The sequence below is a fragment of the Ammospiza nelsoni genome, chromosome 5, assembly GCF_027579445.1.
Source record: "Ammospiza nelsoni isolate bAmmNel1 chromosome 5, bAmmNel1.pri, whole genome shotgun sequence".
In the NCBI taxonomy this organism is placed as follows: Eukaryota; Metazoa; Chordata; class Aves; order Passeriformes; family Passerellidae; genus Ammospiza; species Ammospiza nelsoni.
In genome coordinates, this window is record NC_080637.1 from 61893970 (window position 1) to 61909963 (window position 15994).

Sequence of the window (15994 nt, forward strand, 5' to 3'; positions counted from 1 at the left end):
ATGCTCCTTTTGTTTAAGTGTCTAAACACAGACTTAAAAGTTTTTAGGCTTTTTTTTTTTCCTTTTTTTCCCACTGGAATGTTTAATGTATTTTTCCCCTGGGAAATTCCATGATATTGAATTTGTTGTTAGAAGAGGTAAAACTCATATGAAAAATTTTATTTTCTGAGTTGATTTTTTCGGGGAAACAAATGTACCATACTCCAGAAGGACTAGCACCCTAGAGAAAGAGTGTTCCCTTGGGATGTAAGAGACTCAGCTCACACCCTTTTTTTCCACAAAGCAGAACAGGGGAGTGAAACTGGGGTTGTGAGACCCATGGTGAGTGCACCGGTGCAAGGCTGTGCCCCGGATGTGATCTGTTTTAGGATGTCTTCTTCAGGGGATCTTGTATTAAAATTGGACCGCAGAGAGAAAGCAGTTTATTGATCTATTGGTTTATTTACCACCTGTCTATAGAAAACCTTGCTTCCATATCCTTCCTAGTGGATTAATTATATAAGACAAGCAGCCACGAGAGAGGTGGAGGGAGACTCACCCCTGCATAGCGAGGGCACTTTTGTTCAAGTCCTTTTTTGCATGGTGGGAGAATTGCAGACCAGAAACTGGATTCTGTGTCTGTGAAAGCCCTGGACAGTGCCCTCATTACTGGGCTCTGGGGTGTCCTGCAGGGGCTAGGGAGGCAAATATTTTTCCCAAGGATATGTCATGTTGGATCTGTGACATATGTTCAAAGGTGGGAAGGCAACAAGGCCAAGAATTTGAGAGCAGTTTGTCTGCAAATAAGTGCTTATGCAACTTGTCTGTTATATGGAATTAATGGAAAAAGTAACTTATTCTATTTTCTTTTGGAAAAACTGTATTAGAAATAACACTGTCTCTGACACATTACTAGTGTTGTATGAATAATTGTGGGGAATAGGGTCAGAAATAATCTCAAAAGGATTTTGAAATAGTTGTAAGCTACCCTGAAATTATATTTTCCCCCTCTTATTTTATTCTGTTGTCTCAGCTGGATAAATTGCTCTAACTGGGCACTACATTGACATGGCTGTACTATTACCAGTACCTGAGGTAGTTTGGCCAGAGCTAGGTTGGGTCTTCTGTGTGTGCTTTGCCAAAGAATGTTACATCCCTTGTACTGAAGCTGTTTCTTGCTTTTGTTTCTCAGGATAACAAAGGCCGGCCTTTTGTGATAAAACCTATCTCCTCTCCGCTCATGAAGCCACTGCTGGTTTTTGTCAATCCAAAAAGTGGAGGGAATCAGGTAAGATTAAGCTGTGTCTGAAGTTTAAGTTTAACAGCAGGGTTTTTGCAAATGACACTATTTCTTGGCCAGTCAGATAGAAAGGACTCTCTGCCTGAAGAAGCCTGAAGACCTTCCTCAGAAGAGGTCCTTGCTGTGGAATGGCCTTTCTGCTTCAGTAGAGTTGGATGACTGGAATGGATTTGAGTTTTTGAGTGGCTGTACTCCTGTCTCCAGTTCTTGAAAGGAATCTAAAATGATACTTTGGAGTTTTTTCAGGAGATTTCATCTTTTCACAGAGAATTTAGGTTTCCAGTGAAGCTTTTAGACTTTATCCAAAAAGTGGTTTAGCTTTGCTAGGAAAGGCTTGTTAAAATTACTGAATGTGAAATGACATATTCCTACAACATCTAAGAAAAATCATTAGTGGTCTTGGACTGTATCACAGAGACCATGTTGCAGTGACTTCAATGCAGCAGACTTCTTCCTTAGGATTCTTGGAATGAATACTTACCAAAGTGAATATTGCCCTGGTTCTGCCACTTTTTGAATATCTTAAGAATTGGAGTGCCTTTCAATAAACAGGGCCTTGTAATAGGAAATAATGGTGTAAGATACAACAGAGGCCTATAGAGCATGGAGTATAGGCACTGCTCATTTTCTCCTCTGTTAGAATTAGAGAGGATATCAAATTCAAAACAAAAGAAAAAAGCTGGTTCTTTTCACAGTCTGTAGTTCAGTGAAAAATTCCTTGCATCAGGATGTTGTGGATGCTAAACATAGGCTGAAGGAGATATTTGGAAGTCAAAAACCATGAAGTCCTGTAGCTCCCTCTGGTTCAAGAGTGCTATGAACTGCACACAGCTGAGACTGGAAGAATATCTATGGCAAACATCCCATTATTTTCTCTGTTCTTATACCTTTTCCTAGGTATTATGACTGCTATTCTTGGTTCTTCACTTCAGGGAAGGTGTCAGGCAGAAGAACCATCCCTAGGAAGGGAGAGCTATGGAAAATTCCTGATGTGTACCCTCAGGCCATGTCTGAAAGGCATTCTTGAATTAGAGCACAAGCTCAGCCCATAGAGTTCTTAGCTCCCTGCTACTAGTTAGAAATCCTGTCACTTTGTGTCTGGGCAGAACGTGAAGGAAGGGATTTGAGCGGGAATATAAACCTCAGAGTTTGAGAAAACAGAAATTATACCATTAGGTTGTCGGCTGGCCACACTGCATAGAGTGAGGGACCATTTGGGCAGCTGTACCCCTCAAAGTCCTTGACTCCTGCTTCATTAGATGGAAGAGGTTACAATGATGACTGATCATCATGGTGATGGTGGAGGCCACTGTCATTGCTTGGACATTGGGCATCACACTGTTCGATGTGATGGAGATTTTGGCTACAATCTTGTTCAACTTCTTGCTGTCATGGATAGCTGAGGGTGAGGTGGGATAACAGAGGTTTCTTCTTGTTGCAGGTGGTGAGAAGCAGGAGAACAGGTTGCTGTGGGAGATGAACCTTTGGTCTGACCCCAACTGCCTGTTCTTATGGACCATTAGTGATCTGTGTTGTTGGAATTGGTCTATATGCCTGCATGTGCACCTTGTCCTGGATTGCTATCCTACAGAGCAGTCATTTGCTATGCCACTTTTTAGTTTGTCTTCTTGTTTTATGTTGGTTTTATAAAGCACAGAAAAAAAGAAAAGCAGTTAATAATGCACACTATTATTTCCAATAATCAATAAACTGCTCATAACTTCCCGTCCTTTGATTTTTCTCTCTTGCCAGGGCACCAAGGTTCTCCAAATGTTTATGTGGTATTTGAATCCTCGCCAGGTCTTTGATCTCTCTCAGGAAGGGCCGAGAGATGCGTAAGTACTGGAGCCTTCATTGCTGTGCACCCTATTTCTGATCTGGTCAGGAAAACAGGAAAAGACCCAGCTTGGCTGGATTAGTGACTATGTGAGGTTTACACATCCAGGTTTTGGTAGCAAGGAGAATATTCTATTTGTGGGGTGCCCCGATGAAGGAAGGAATGCTCCAAGTTCTCAGAAGGCTAATTTATTGTTTTGATACTATATTATTTTAAAGAATATGATACTAAACTATACTAAAGAATACAGAAAGGATACTTACAGAAGGCTAACAAGATAACAACGAACACTTGTGACTCTCTCCAGAGTCCCACCACAGCTTGACACTGATTGGCCAATGAGTGAAAACAACCCACAGATGAAACCAATTAAACAATCACCTGTTGGATAAACAATCTCCAAACACATGCCACATGAGCAAAACATAGGAGAAGCAAATTAGATAAGAATTGTTTTCCTTTTCTCTGAGGCTTCTCAGCTTCCCAGGAGAAAAATTCTGGGTGAAGGAATTTTTCCAGAAAATGTGAATGCCACAGGGTAAAGGCTGCAGTGGGGAGTTTTGTGAGAATAGGTCAGGAGCTGCCTCCATCTCCAGACAGGGGCAGGTCCAGATGGCTCCAAGGCTCACTGAGGATCCCAATGCCTGACTGTTCCCTAGAGAATGAGCATTCCAGTGGGGTGAGGCTGCCTCCAGTTCAGTACTTTTCTTCTGCCACAGCACTGTGCAACTGTCCCTGCTCACTGAGTAACTAACTCAGCTTAGCCAGACAATAATTCAAGTGCAAGAGAGAATAATTCACTCAAGAGAGAGTACTTCTCTTTAAAGGGCTGATTTTTGCTGCCAAGGGATGAGAAACCATCCTTCTGTGGTACTTGACATGGGGATACTGACTTTTCTTAACCATCTATTCAGAACTACTTTCACATTTTGTAAATATGTTTTATATGTTTTTGTAAATATTTTTACTATAAATATTTTACAATAATAATGTAAAATCAAATATTTAGAAGAGTAGTCCAAATGTTTCCTATTCAAGGCACCCAAGCTTTTTATTTTCCTGCAGAAGTACCTGCACTGCTGTTCTCTTGTAATGTTTAGAAGCTTTAAGTTAGACATACATTTTTCAGAGCTGTATAATAGGGAAAAGGAGGGTTGGTCCTTTGGTCACTCAGCTCTCTACATGTGAATGTCCCCACCTTCATTAGAAAATATTTCATTATGGCTTTCTGAAGGGTGCAACTGAAGGAGCAGGACTTCACCAGGTGCTTTTTTTGGTCTCTCCTGTTGATATTTAGATCACATATCCAGAGAAAGAACTCTATTACATATTCTTGCCTTCTGTGGTGTTAAAATACAGTCACTAGTTGAAGAAGCTGTCACATTATACAAGACTCAGAAACGGTAGCTAAACAAGTCATGATGTAGAACATTAGATGTTGTTTTAAAACCTCAATGTTTAAATTTGTTTACTTTAGGGTAAGAGAAAAATGAAAGATTTTGACCTCCCTAGAGGGAATATAAAAATCTGGGAAGATGCTAAACTGATCAAACACTTGTCAGGAGGTGCTGCCTGACATGGAGGAAGGCCTCATTTCACATCCTGGTGGTTTCACATTTCCACCTCTACTCATATTCTTAGTAGTGAATATTTGAAAATGCAGTAAGTGGTGGTTACACTGTCACTCAGCAAAATGCATTAAAAATGTCTGCATTGCTGTTCTTACATTTTTCTCCTTTTCCCCCCCTTTTCTCCCTGGGCAGGCTGGAGCTGTACAGAAAAGTGCCGAACCTGCGGATCCTGGCGTGTGGCGGGGATGGGACGGTAGGTGGCAGGGGCCTGGCAGTGCCATGCTCTTTGGCCAAGTGATTAAACTCCTCACAGTGGTGGGATTTCCACCTCACCCTGCCTGCAGAGGCACCGAGAGACAGCATATCTTACGCTTGTGAAATCTAATATTTGTTTTGCAATTTTCTGTGTGCTCTGGCCTGTGAAGATATGAGGCCAGGTTCTCATGTCCAAAGCTCTCTCTCCTTTATGCATAAAGATTTTGTACAGCTTAAAAGGAATAAAAACTAACTCTGCTGGCCTCCTCTCATTCTATACACTAGATCTGAGGGTTAACTTAGTGTCTGGGAGTCATTATATCTTAATTTCTGCTCCTTCCTGCTAGACCCTGGCAGATCCAGGTTCAGTACTTTTCTTAACAACACAGTTTCTGTGTTCCTGGATAAGTGAATGGGGTCAGGTCTTGAAAGGATTTGTGCACCTTCATTTGGAGAAAAACTCTGCAGCTCATGGTCTGAAGGTCATGAGTGGTAATGGAGTTATTATAACTGCATTCTCTTTCCTATACTTCAAAATATTTTAAATCTCAGTCTGTGACATTGAATGCTAATGCAGTTGAAAAACTGACCTTTAATCTCTAGGGGCTCAGTTCCTCAACATGCATTTGATGGCAATTTTAGCAGTAAGAATGATAAGGAAAATACATTACTACTTACAAGATCAGTGATTGGACAGAACATTTCTATGTAGACGTTTAGGGCATGGAGAGCTGGTTGGTTTATTTTGTAGAGAGCTGAATCCCCTCTTTTAGTTCACCTTGGCTTGAACTTCTGGGGGATTTTTTCCAGCTTTTGTGGGTTCTTTTAAAACCCCAGGGGTAGGGATCTTAATATCAATGTTTCCCCTGCAAGAATGAAGAAAAAAAATCTGTGATAAGACCACTGCCTTGCTGGTACATGGGAAAGCAAGACATGACTGTTATGGAATGATGAACTTTTCCTTTAAACATGAAAGGCAGTCCTTTAGCCGGAGGCATCAGCTAAGAATACCTATTTCCATCTGTTTTCTTTCCCATCTGAGGAAAGGGGAAAAAAGATTATCATTAAGATATTAAAAGAGAAAAGAATACAGCTACATTAAATCAGACCAACCTATTTTCCTTTGCTGAACTGTGCGAGAGGTGGCAGCACCTTCTCATTAGTATGAGCAGTGCTCCACTGTTACCTCTGCTGCTGCTGAGTTTGAAATAAATTAATATCCAGTTATTCCCAAAGCCATTACATCTAGAAATGAAAAATCTGGCTCAAATGGACTTAATGAATATGCAATGAGACCAGATGTTACCTCTCATTATTGAGGTGAATCAGAACTTTATAGTAACTTTTCCATTGTCACTTCAGGGCAGAAGTGGAAAGCTTTGCTTTCAAAGCAGTCAGGAGCTTTCTGTTTACAGGGAAATGATAGTATGTGTCATCCTGTAGTGTGCAACTAATGTACAAGGTTTAGAAGTGACCTCAAGTTAAATAGCAATGTTGTCCTTATAAATGGAAATATGTTCATCAGTTAAAAGCATTTACCAAAGTGGTGGGTATTTTGATCTTACCTGTAGCAGTGGGAGGCTGAAGCACAGATGTGTGGATTAAGTCAGTGGCAATGACAACGAGCAACTTCTTTAAGAAGTCCTGGCCCTACTGATGTTATCTTGACTTGTTATTCTGTCTCCTGTTATCAGTGCAGAAGTATAGGTATTTTGAAAGAGAGAGGATTACTTACCTCTGAAAAGCCCTATAAAGACCTCAGTATTTTTGGTGACATCCAAGGTCATGAGAGCTGTAAGTACTTGAGATGGCTGTTGTCAGACAATGAACTCAAGTAGGGGATCACATCCCAGATGAATGCTTTAATAATTGGACGATTGGTTATGATAAATAGCTGTCTGATAAATGCCATTTGTGCAAAATTAAATTTATTTTGAAGAGACTTGGAGAAAGAAACATCCTAGAATACTAAATAGCATGCTGGTTTCGGTATTTATCAGGCCACCTCCTCTGCAGTCCTTCAAAAACTCCAGCTATTTTTCCTGATGGCTATGTTATGCTGGATGCCTTTTGTGAAGCTACCCTGGTTTGGGTTGAGAATATCTTTGAAATCACAGTAACATTATTTGGGGCGAGAAAATTCAATCCAGCTATAGTAAGGATTTAGGTTTTCTGTCATATTTAAAAGTTCACATTTGCAGTAGAAACTGAATCTTTGAAAATTGGCAACAGGAAAAAAAATCTTATGTTATTTTTTATTAATTCTTTATCTAAAAATAAAGCACAGGTTCTTCACTTTTTTTTTTAAAGTGACAAGTAGTTTAAGGAAGAGTCCTTTGTTTTTGCAACAAGAATTTCAGTCATCAAATTTTGATAACATCTTTAGCAAAAATTCTTTGTCCCTTTTGAAAATTACCATTTAATGAGAGCAAAATAATTTACAGTAATTTGTTCCTTCTGGCTAGATTTCTATTTGAAAGCTTTATGTAGTCCAGAAGAAAGATAGAAGAAATAGCTCTCTGAAATAACTAATAGCTTAGGATACAAAAGAAACAGATTCACTGTTCCAATTCAAAGCCTCCAACCCTGAGCTGTAGCCTGCCTTTTAGTCTAGTCTTTTATTCTCTTATTAGATATATGTGTGTGTGTATATCTGTATATATTATATATAGATAGATATAATGCCTTGTACTGATTGAAATAATTCAGGACTAAGGTCTCTTGTATGGGAGAGGGAGACTTGTGAGCAAGTTCATGCTCGGCAGGACAAGTTCTGAGATGCCATGCTGTTTTAATGCGTCTCTCATTTTCTTTCATAGCTGTTTGTCAAAAGTTGAGTTTCTTTTGACACAATGGTAATTTAAAAAAATTACCTTGAATTGTCCATATTATTCTTCATTCATTTTTAGATTTCCTTTACTTGATCTTCTCTGCAAAAAAGAATATTATATGATCAAAATATGTCTTTTTTCCTATACAATTCCTAAAGGTTCTCCTGATTTTCCTTTTTATAGGTGGGCTGGATCCTGTCCATCCTCGATGAGCTGCAACTCAGCCCCCCACCTCCTGTGGCTGTCCTCCCACTTGGCACTGGGAACGACCTTGCCCGCACCCTCAACTGGGGTGGGGTAAGGACTGGCTGGGGTACCTTTATGTGGGGTTCTCAACTCGCTGCTCTGATTTAGTTCTGTGGGGTGGAATTTCCTTTTGGCTAAAATAGCAGACAGGGCTGTGTCCAAGGTCTGTTTCACTCTGGCAGAATGGTTTGCTTCAATTTGCAGTCTGGGACTTTGAATTACTAATGCTGTTGTTGCAATAAAAGTGTACATAGATCTATCTGGTGTTTCAGGCCAAGTAACAAGAACAGTAAACAGGCTTCTAATTGAAGCATAATTTAAACTTTCCCTTTGTTTATCCTTTACTACAGCACTGGGCTTATTCCAGGAAAGGCAGATATTCTTTGAATTCCTCTCCTTATGGTCTTACTTTGCCTGCCCTAGATTCTGCACCTCAATAGTCGCTTATTAAAATGCTTGATCAAAAATTTATCGAGGGTTTCAGGCATGTGTGAAAGGAGGGAAGTCTGTAGGTAATTGGTAACTTGATTTGTTTTCATCATCTGTGGCTGATACTCTGGTCTCTTTGCTGTCAGGGTTACACAGATGAGCCAGTGTCCAAGATCCTGTGCCACGTAGAAGATGGAACCATTGTCCAGCTGGACCGTTGGAATCTCCAGGTTGAGCGCAACCCTGATTTGCCCCAGGATGAGCTGGAGGATGGGGCACGTAAGGTTAGAGCCTGCTGTTTCCCATGGGACCCACAGAATGCTTATGAACCTCTTTGGGTTACACTTTAAGCAGCATGGGTGGGGAGTTCTGCAACTTTTAAATTTTTTATTTGCATCTCTCCCTTTGATTCTTTTCATGTGTCAGCAATTCCAGAGTTGTGTGAGGCATTTATTTGTTGTTTGAACAACATTGGCATTGAACATTTATGTCAAAGATTAAATTCTTGAAAAAAAATCCCTAACATTTTATCAGAAAGGTCATTGTTGCTTTTCTCTAGTTGCAGGATAACTGCCATCCATTCTCCAATTAGAGAAAACTAAAAAGAGGATGTAAAATTTAATTCCTTAGAATATTGCTTATGGGTACCAGCTGTTTCCTACTTCACAGCCAGGTGTAGTGTGTTTTTGTATTTAACTTCTTTCTATGTGGGTCTCCATATAATCTCCACTAGTGTATCTTGGTATTTGAAGAATGGGAAAATTTTTGCAAGGAGAACACATTGGACTGGAGATGTTGAAAACACCACAAAAATAAAAAACCTCCTGATTCTGTGAACTATTTTCTTCTTCTTAGTTAAAATTTCCAGCTTATCTATTGGATGCTACAGTTGCCCCTCTACAGCCCTGCTGGGTGTGTGAAACAATGAAGAGGCCAGATGTGTGCCTGCCTGCCTCATGCATCCTCAATAGGATTAGGGCTTCTTCTCTGGGACTTGACTTGCTCCTGGTTACATATGGAGCGAGAAGAACAGAGCTGGAGCTTCATTTGCCATGCTGAGCTTGAAGAGCCAGCAAAACCTTTGAAAACCTTTGTGTTGGTGATATGTTAAGTGGTGCAGCCTTATGGGAAATCTAAATGACAACATAAGGAACCCTTTGATGTGCCAACAAAGACACACATATGATCATAAAGCACTGTAGGTCTATTTGTGTTCTTCAGGCTCTTGTATCCGATTATTTTCCACAAGCCATTCCTAACCTTCAGAGCAACCTTCTGCTTACATTTCCCTGATATGTTCCACTTTGTTCTTAGTAGGTTTCCATGATGAGCCAAATTTAAATAGTTAAACCCTGGTGTGTTGAGAAATGTTCCATTCACGCTGTTTTAATGTCTCTCTATTATCTAATTGCAGCTTCCCCTCAATGTCTTCAATAATTACTTCAGTCTTGGATTTGATGCACATGTTACACTGGAGTTCCATGAATCCAGAGGTAATATGAACTTTTTATTTCCCTAGCCTTGTGGATGGGCAGTTATTTTATGACTAAGAAATAGAGTTGGATTTAACATCCTCTTCTTATAATTCAGAAGTAAAGCTGGAGCATAAAACATTAAGATACATACAAGAAGAAAAAGTGATTTTGTCATGAGTTTCCAAGGGACTTATGATTAAGAAATGAAAAAAGTATAAAGAAGACTGTAATGTACTGGCAAAAAAAAGGCTTAAAGGGAAGCTTCACAGAGTGTTAGATCTTGTAAAGGAGATAATATAGAAGTCAAGTGTGAATGTGGAAAGTGGAGGGAAGAGAAGAGCCACAAGACTGGAATGGCAGGAATATAATTTTTTTCTCAAACTGAACAGCTGTTACCTATGGATCAGTATACCATGCTCTGGACTTGGTACAGACCCAGAGTTCTCTGTGCAAGTTAAATTCCTTACAATTCTGTGCACATTTAACCCTTTGAGCAGCTGTAGCACCTTGCCTGTCCCCTTGCCAGCAGCAGTTATGCCACCCTGTAAGACTGACAGGCTTAAGGACTGATATGAGCAGCTTTGCACTGATATGAACAGCTCTATTTATATGGTTTAGGCAGGTGTGCTTGTAGAAACAAGCCTTGCTCACGTGTCTGCCTTCAGCTTTTGGTTATTCCAGCTTCATATGCAGGTATTTTTTCTGAAACATAGCCTTCCTCATAGTCGCTGTCATACTATCAGAGTGTCATTTCAAGATGAAAAGATAGCACTCTAATGCCAGGCTAAATAAAGAGAAGGATACATGATGGAATGAGCTAATGCATATTTTATGATGTTTAAGACTGCTTCAAGCTTTAGGAATAATAATGAGGGGCCACAAAAGGGCACAGGAATGAAATTATGACAGCTGTATGCATTTTTTTATGAGTGCATGTCACTCTGCATTGCTAATGTGACTGTGAATATACTGTATAGATTAAATGCATGGCTACTTTCTCATTTAATGGAGGCATTATTTAATAATGAAGTTATGGAGCCCTATAAAGGATGAATGTTATTTCAGACATGCCAGGGTTTTAAAAATTTACATGGGTGAAAAAGCACTTGGCAGAGCAAGCTGAATGTCTGGGTTTGTATGGCCAGGAGAGCTTCTGTAGCACAAGTCCTCACTGCTGGTGTCATCCTTGTCTTCTCAAATGCTAAAATATATTAATTCTATGCATTTTAGAAGAGGATAGCTTATAGGAAAGCCTTGAAGGTGTTGTTGGTGTGTGGGTTGGTTGTATTGTTTTTCATGTGGAGTTGGGGTTCTTCTGCCTGGAGAAGAAAAGGTTCCTGGGAGCACTTACTATAGCTTTTCAGTACTTGCAAGGGTTTTAGAAGAAAAATGGGTCCTGTTTCAATAGGACATGCTGTTTGATCCCTCAGCTGTGCAGGACTGTTCATTTGCAGGAAACTTCCCCACAGACACAGACAGAGTCTAACACATTCAATTTTTCTATTTTGTTGATGGTTTAGGAACAGTGAGGATGGAATGAGCCTTGGATATGCACTCAATAATTTACTTCTTCTAACAAACCTAAAGCTCTATTTTCCATCGCACAGTCCTTCCACCCTACCCGTGCTCATCTGTGTTGGCAGAAGTAGGACCAGTAGGTTGAGGGACTGCTGAGTCCCTGACATCAGAAAGGTTCCTTTTCCTGTTCTAAACTGGGGCTTTAATTAGGGAGAGTGTTTGTCATAAGGTCCAGTGCTTTGGTGTCTGCTGTCTGGAACCATTAGGGAGACTCGCATGAGGGTATGTGCAGCACAGGCACTAAGTCTTCAGAAGCCTTCTGCTGCTTAGCATGGGGTGTTGAGACTCTCTGCAAAGAGCTGTGAGCTCAGTAAGTGAGATGAGATTGAATTATGCAATTAAATTAGTTGTTTGAAGTAGAAGTGGCCCTGACTGAGTTTGAGTCACCTGTGACACAGCAACAGATATAGTAACTGAGCCAACAAGCAAATCAGAAACCTCAAGCAGCTCATTCTTACAAAATGGAGCTGTATTTTGTGAGATGTAGTGGCTTGCAAGAGAACTGGAAGTATTGTTTTAAGTGGTCATTTGAGAGGTAATTTGGATGTGTCCATGCTAATGTGATGCTTTAGCCAGAAGGACTGCCTTGGTAGTTTGATGTTTTCACTAGAGAATCAATGAGCCAGGGTGAGACACTGGCACTAACACCGAGTACAGGGTCAGAAGGGCTGCTTCTGGAATCTCTAGATGCCATAAACAAGGAAAGCAGTTTCGAAGGAGGCTCAAGAATGAACTATATTCTGGGAAATGTGTCTCATATAGGGAGATTAAAGGAACTCCATTTAGCTTATTGGAAAGAAGGTTAAGAGGCGATTTAATCGCTGCCTATAAGTATTTACTTGAGGACAAGGTATCTGATAGTTGAAGGCTCTTTAATCTGACAGGGAAGTATAAAAAGATTTAGCAGTTGGCAGTTAAAGACTGAAAATTTCAAGATTGGAAACCACCACATTTACTTTAACAGTGAGAATAATTAACCATTAGAGGTACATTACTACTAGACTTAAATTTCTCCATCTCTTGGAGTCTAATCAAAATGAAATGGGTTTCTAAATAGGTTTTAGAGTAACCAATTCTCTTTTTCCTTTTTTTTTTTTATTTTTCTGCAGAAATCTTTGGGTAGAAATATCTATTCCTTAGTAACTCTTAACAAATCAGAATTTAGGGGCTGTTTAATCTTGTAATTTACTAATGTTTTACTCCTGGTTCAAAGCATGGGTTATTGTTCCATAAATTTCTAATAATTCTTACAGATTTGTTATCCACTCTTAGAAACAGAAGTCTAAAAATTCTATTCTATCATAAAATGAATAGCCTGAGAGGTGCTAAATTAACTGATTGAATTGAATTCTTGTTACCTCTTTGCTCTATTTCCACACTCTACAAGAAAAGGGAAGAATTCAATATCAGTGTTTGAAATCTGATAGCAGAGAAAGGCACAGATGGGGGACTCACACATGGAAAACATATTTATGGTAATATTTTCTATGAGTGATACACTGAAAGCACTGTAGTGTTGGCAGAGAATGTGAAGGTATGATGAAATCTGTTTGTTTTATTTAGGGTGTTCATACTTTTTTTTCCTCATCCTTTCACAGAAGCAAATCCAGAGAAATTCAACAGCCGATTTAGAAATAAAATGTTTTATGCCGGGGTAAGTAAAGATTTGTCTTACAGAATGGTGTTAACTTAGTTGCTTGAATGTCTTCTTAATTACCTTCCCCCTCATTTTCTCACACCAGGAGCTCATGCCAGTTTATTCTGCCTGTTACAATTTCAAATGCAGTCATGCTGTTTCTGGCAGTGCCACACACAGGTGTCTGTAGGAAAGAACCTGTGGTACTGTTATTATACAGAGGTGGACAGGTGAGAAAACTGCCACTCCTTTGGACACTGTCCTGGTCATATCTTGGTCCCTCTGCTTCTGGCTTATAAGATTCTCAAGGCATTGCTCTGCTTCTTTCAGGGCTTGGGCACTGCATTGGTACTGACTTTGCTAGAGGAATTCTCAAAATTTTGGCCAGTATCTTTGTAGCTTTGAGGAGCAGCCTTGGATGTAGGATGGTGGGGAGTGCAGGGCACAAATCAGACATTTGGAGTGGTTAATGATGGGTGAATATGCTCATATAATTACCCACTTGTGCATTCAGGAGGCAAATGGACAACACTTCATTCTAAAGCCATTAAGAGTACACACTAGTTTGATAATGAATGGCATATAATGTATTTCTGGGTGATAACACCCATGTGCCTTAAATATGGAAACAAGTATGTGAGCAAGAATTTGTGCTTAATGGTTCAGGATACCATTGAACTTTGGTGTTCAAGGACTTTTTTTCAGTTAAGCTTTCAAAAGCAGAAGTATCACAATTTAAAACAATAAAATCAAATTGCGTCTTCTGAGAGAGTAAGTTTGGCCAAAGGAGGGCATATTGGCAATTAGCTCTGTGGAGGGATAAGAACTGAGGGGAAAAAAAAAGAAGAGAGGAGGTGTTGACAATTCCTGCACTGATTTCTGTTGCAGGCAGCCTTTACAGACTTTCTGCAAAGAAGCTCAAGAGATTTATCCAAGCATGTTAAAGTTGTGGTGAGTATAAGAAATTGTGTCATAGTGTTGTGGGGAGGGGGTGGAGGTGGAGGTTTGGAGGGAGAGTGAGGTGAGAGTTTAATGGCTCTGTTACTTTTCAGTTTTGAGCATGACATTTGCAACACATTCCAAGGAAAGTCTTGGGAAAGTTGTTACAAAGCAGCAACACTTCTCTTGTCTCTGGCTCCATTCAGCAATTTCTCTGTGCTCTGTCACTTTGGCTTTGTAGTGTGATGGTACAGACCTGACTCCAAAGATCCAGGAGCTGAAGTTCCAGTGTATAGTGTTTTTAAACATACCCAGGTAAGCTCAAGACAGATTCTTGAAGTTATGCAACAAAAATAACAGTAGTTTTCAAGACAACAGATTTCCTAGGCTGAGTGAATGTGCAAGAAGCATTTTCTCACCTCATTGAGAGCTGGCTCCTTATAATGCTGTTAATGAGATATGCAGAATGTCTTCGGAGTTCAGAGTGCAGCAAAACCATTCCTTAAAAAGTTGAGTATCCTGATACAGTAGAAATGCTTAACGAGCACACTTTGGAAAGCTGTGCATCTTACCTGCAAACAAGTTATTAAAGAGATAGATACCTGTTTTTTTGCTTAATTAGAGTCCAAGTGTGGAAAAAAAGGACAGGGAGAGGAGGGGACAGAAATGGACAGAGGGGAAGGATGAATATTTTAGCAGTTAAGGAATACCAAGCTGCTGAAAGAAGTCACAGTTTTAAACATGTTATAAGATGTCCTTAATAAAAATAAGGCTGGATTATCAAAAGTTGTTGGTCTCTTGTTCTCTAGAACAGTAGTCTCCAAACTTAATTTGATTGTGCATTTCTGTCAGTAAAAAGCTTTTGAGAACCACCTCAATAAATGTATATTTATCAATTATATACATGTTCCTCTATTCTAGTATTACAAAAAATATGTATGTTTTTAATGTTTGTTTTCTTATTGAAAGTAAAAGTAATAGTTGTCTTCAAACACTCTAATTGTCTTGTCAGTTGTGAATTTTTCTTGCATGTACCCCACTTTGGAGACCATTGCTTTAGACAACCTCCTACTCTGCTCCACATGCAGTCCCAAGCACTTAATCTTTTGAGTCCTGTACTGCAAGCTTCTGCTTGGTGTCACCTCTCCAAAGTTCCCCCTTCTACCTCTTTCAGATCACTTTTACATTTATTCTCTGATGGTAGAAAAGAGACATGCCTCAGCTGTATCTGTTCCTCCTTATTTCTCCCTGCCCACTCAAACTATGCAACGTTTTGCATTCCTTGTACTGAGCTAGCAGGGAGAGGGGAAAGAGGGGCAAAACAGCTTTATGGCTCAACAGCTTACCAGCAGGAATCAAAGCAAATAGGGAGTGCTGCTGCTCTCTGACCTATTTCCTGGTGTTTCCCCATTTTCCTCTCAGAGAGGAACCTGATAAAGTTTATGGCGGGTACACCTGAGGGCGTTGTATCAGCTTGGGAACAAAAAGAACAGCCTGAAAGGCTAAAAGTCAGGACCTCTCAGGGCAAGCTGCTCTCTCCAGCTGGCTCTCCAAACCTGTCCCTGTAGGTATTGTGCTGGCACGATGCCCTGGGGGAACCCTGGTGACCACAGAGACTTTGAGCCGCAGCGTCACGACGATGGCTACATCGAAGTCATCGGCTTCACCATGGCCTCGCTGGTGAGTGCGGGGGGTGCTGCCAGGCTGGGAGGGCTCCCTGGGCAACTCTGCAAAATACTCCTGGTTACTGAAAATCAGATGTGCTTCCCCATAGTCAGATGCTCTGCTGTTAACTGGCAGAGTCAAATACTTCTTTTCTAATAAGAGAAGTGTTATTTAATAATCAAAAGTATTACTTGCAAAATGTGGCTGATTTGCATGTGCAGTGCTCTGAAGTTAAATGGCAAGTTTAACATAC

The 15994-nt window shown here is 40.1% G+C and overlaps 1 protein-coding gene across 6 annotated transcripts in view; it reads left to right on the forward strand.

Annotated features, from left to right (window-relative positions):
• Nucleotides 1-15994, forward strand: part of DGKI (diacylglycerol kinase iota) — a 199444-nt gene that overhangs the window by 103352 nt on the left and 80098 nt on the right. For all 6 annotated transcript variants that reach the window (XM_059472537.1, XM_059472541.1, XM_059472540.1 and 3 more), the window contains 10 exons: nt 1172-1267; nt 3032-3114; nt 4880-4940; nt 7957-8070; nt 8595-8732; nt 9863-9941; nt 13100-13155; nt 14026-14088; nt 14318-14391; nt 15645-15756. In XM_059472537.1, the coding sequence (XP_059328520.1) occupies nt 1172-1267; nt 3032-3114; nt 4880-4940; nt 7957-8070; nt 8595-8732; nt 9863-9941; nt 13100-13155; nt 14026-14088; nt 14318-14391; nt 15645-15756 (876 nt within the window). The remainder of the gene's footprint in view (nt 1-1171; nt 1268-3031; nt 3115-4879; nt 4941-7956; nt 8071-8594; nt 8733-9862; nt 9942-13099; nt 13156-14025; nt 14089-14317; nt 14392-15644; nt 15757-15994) is intronic.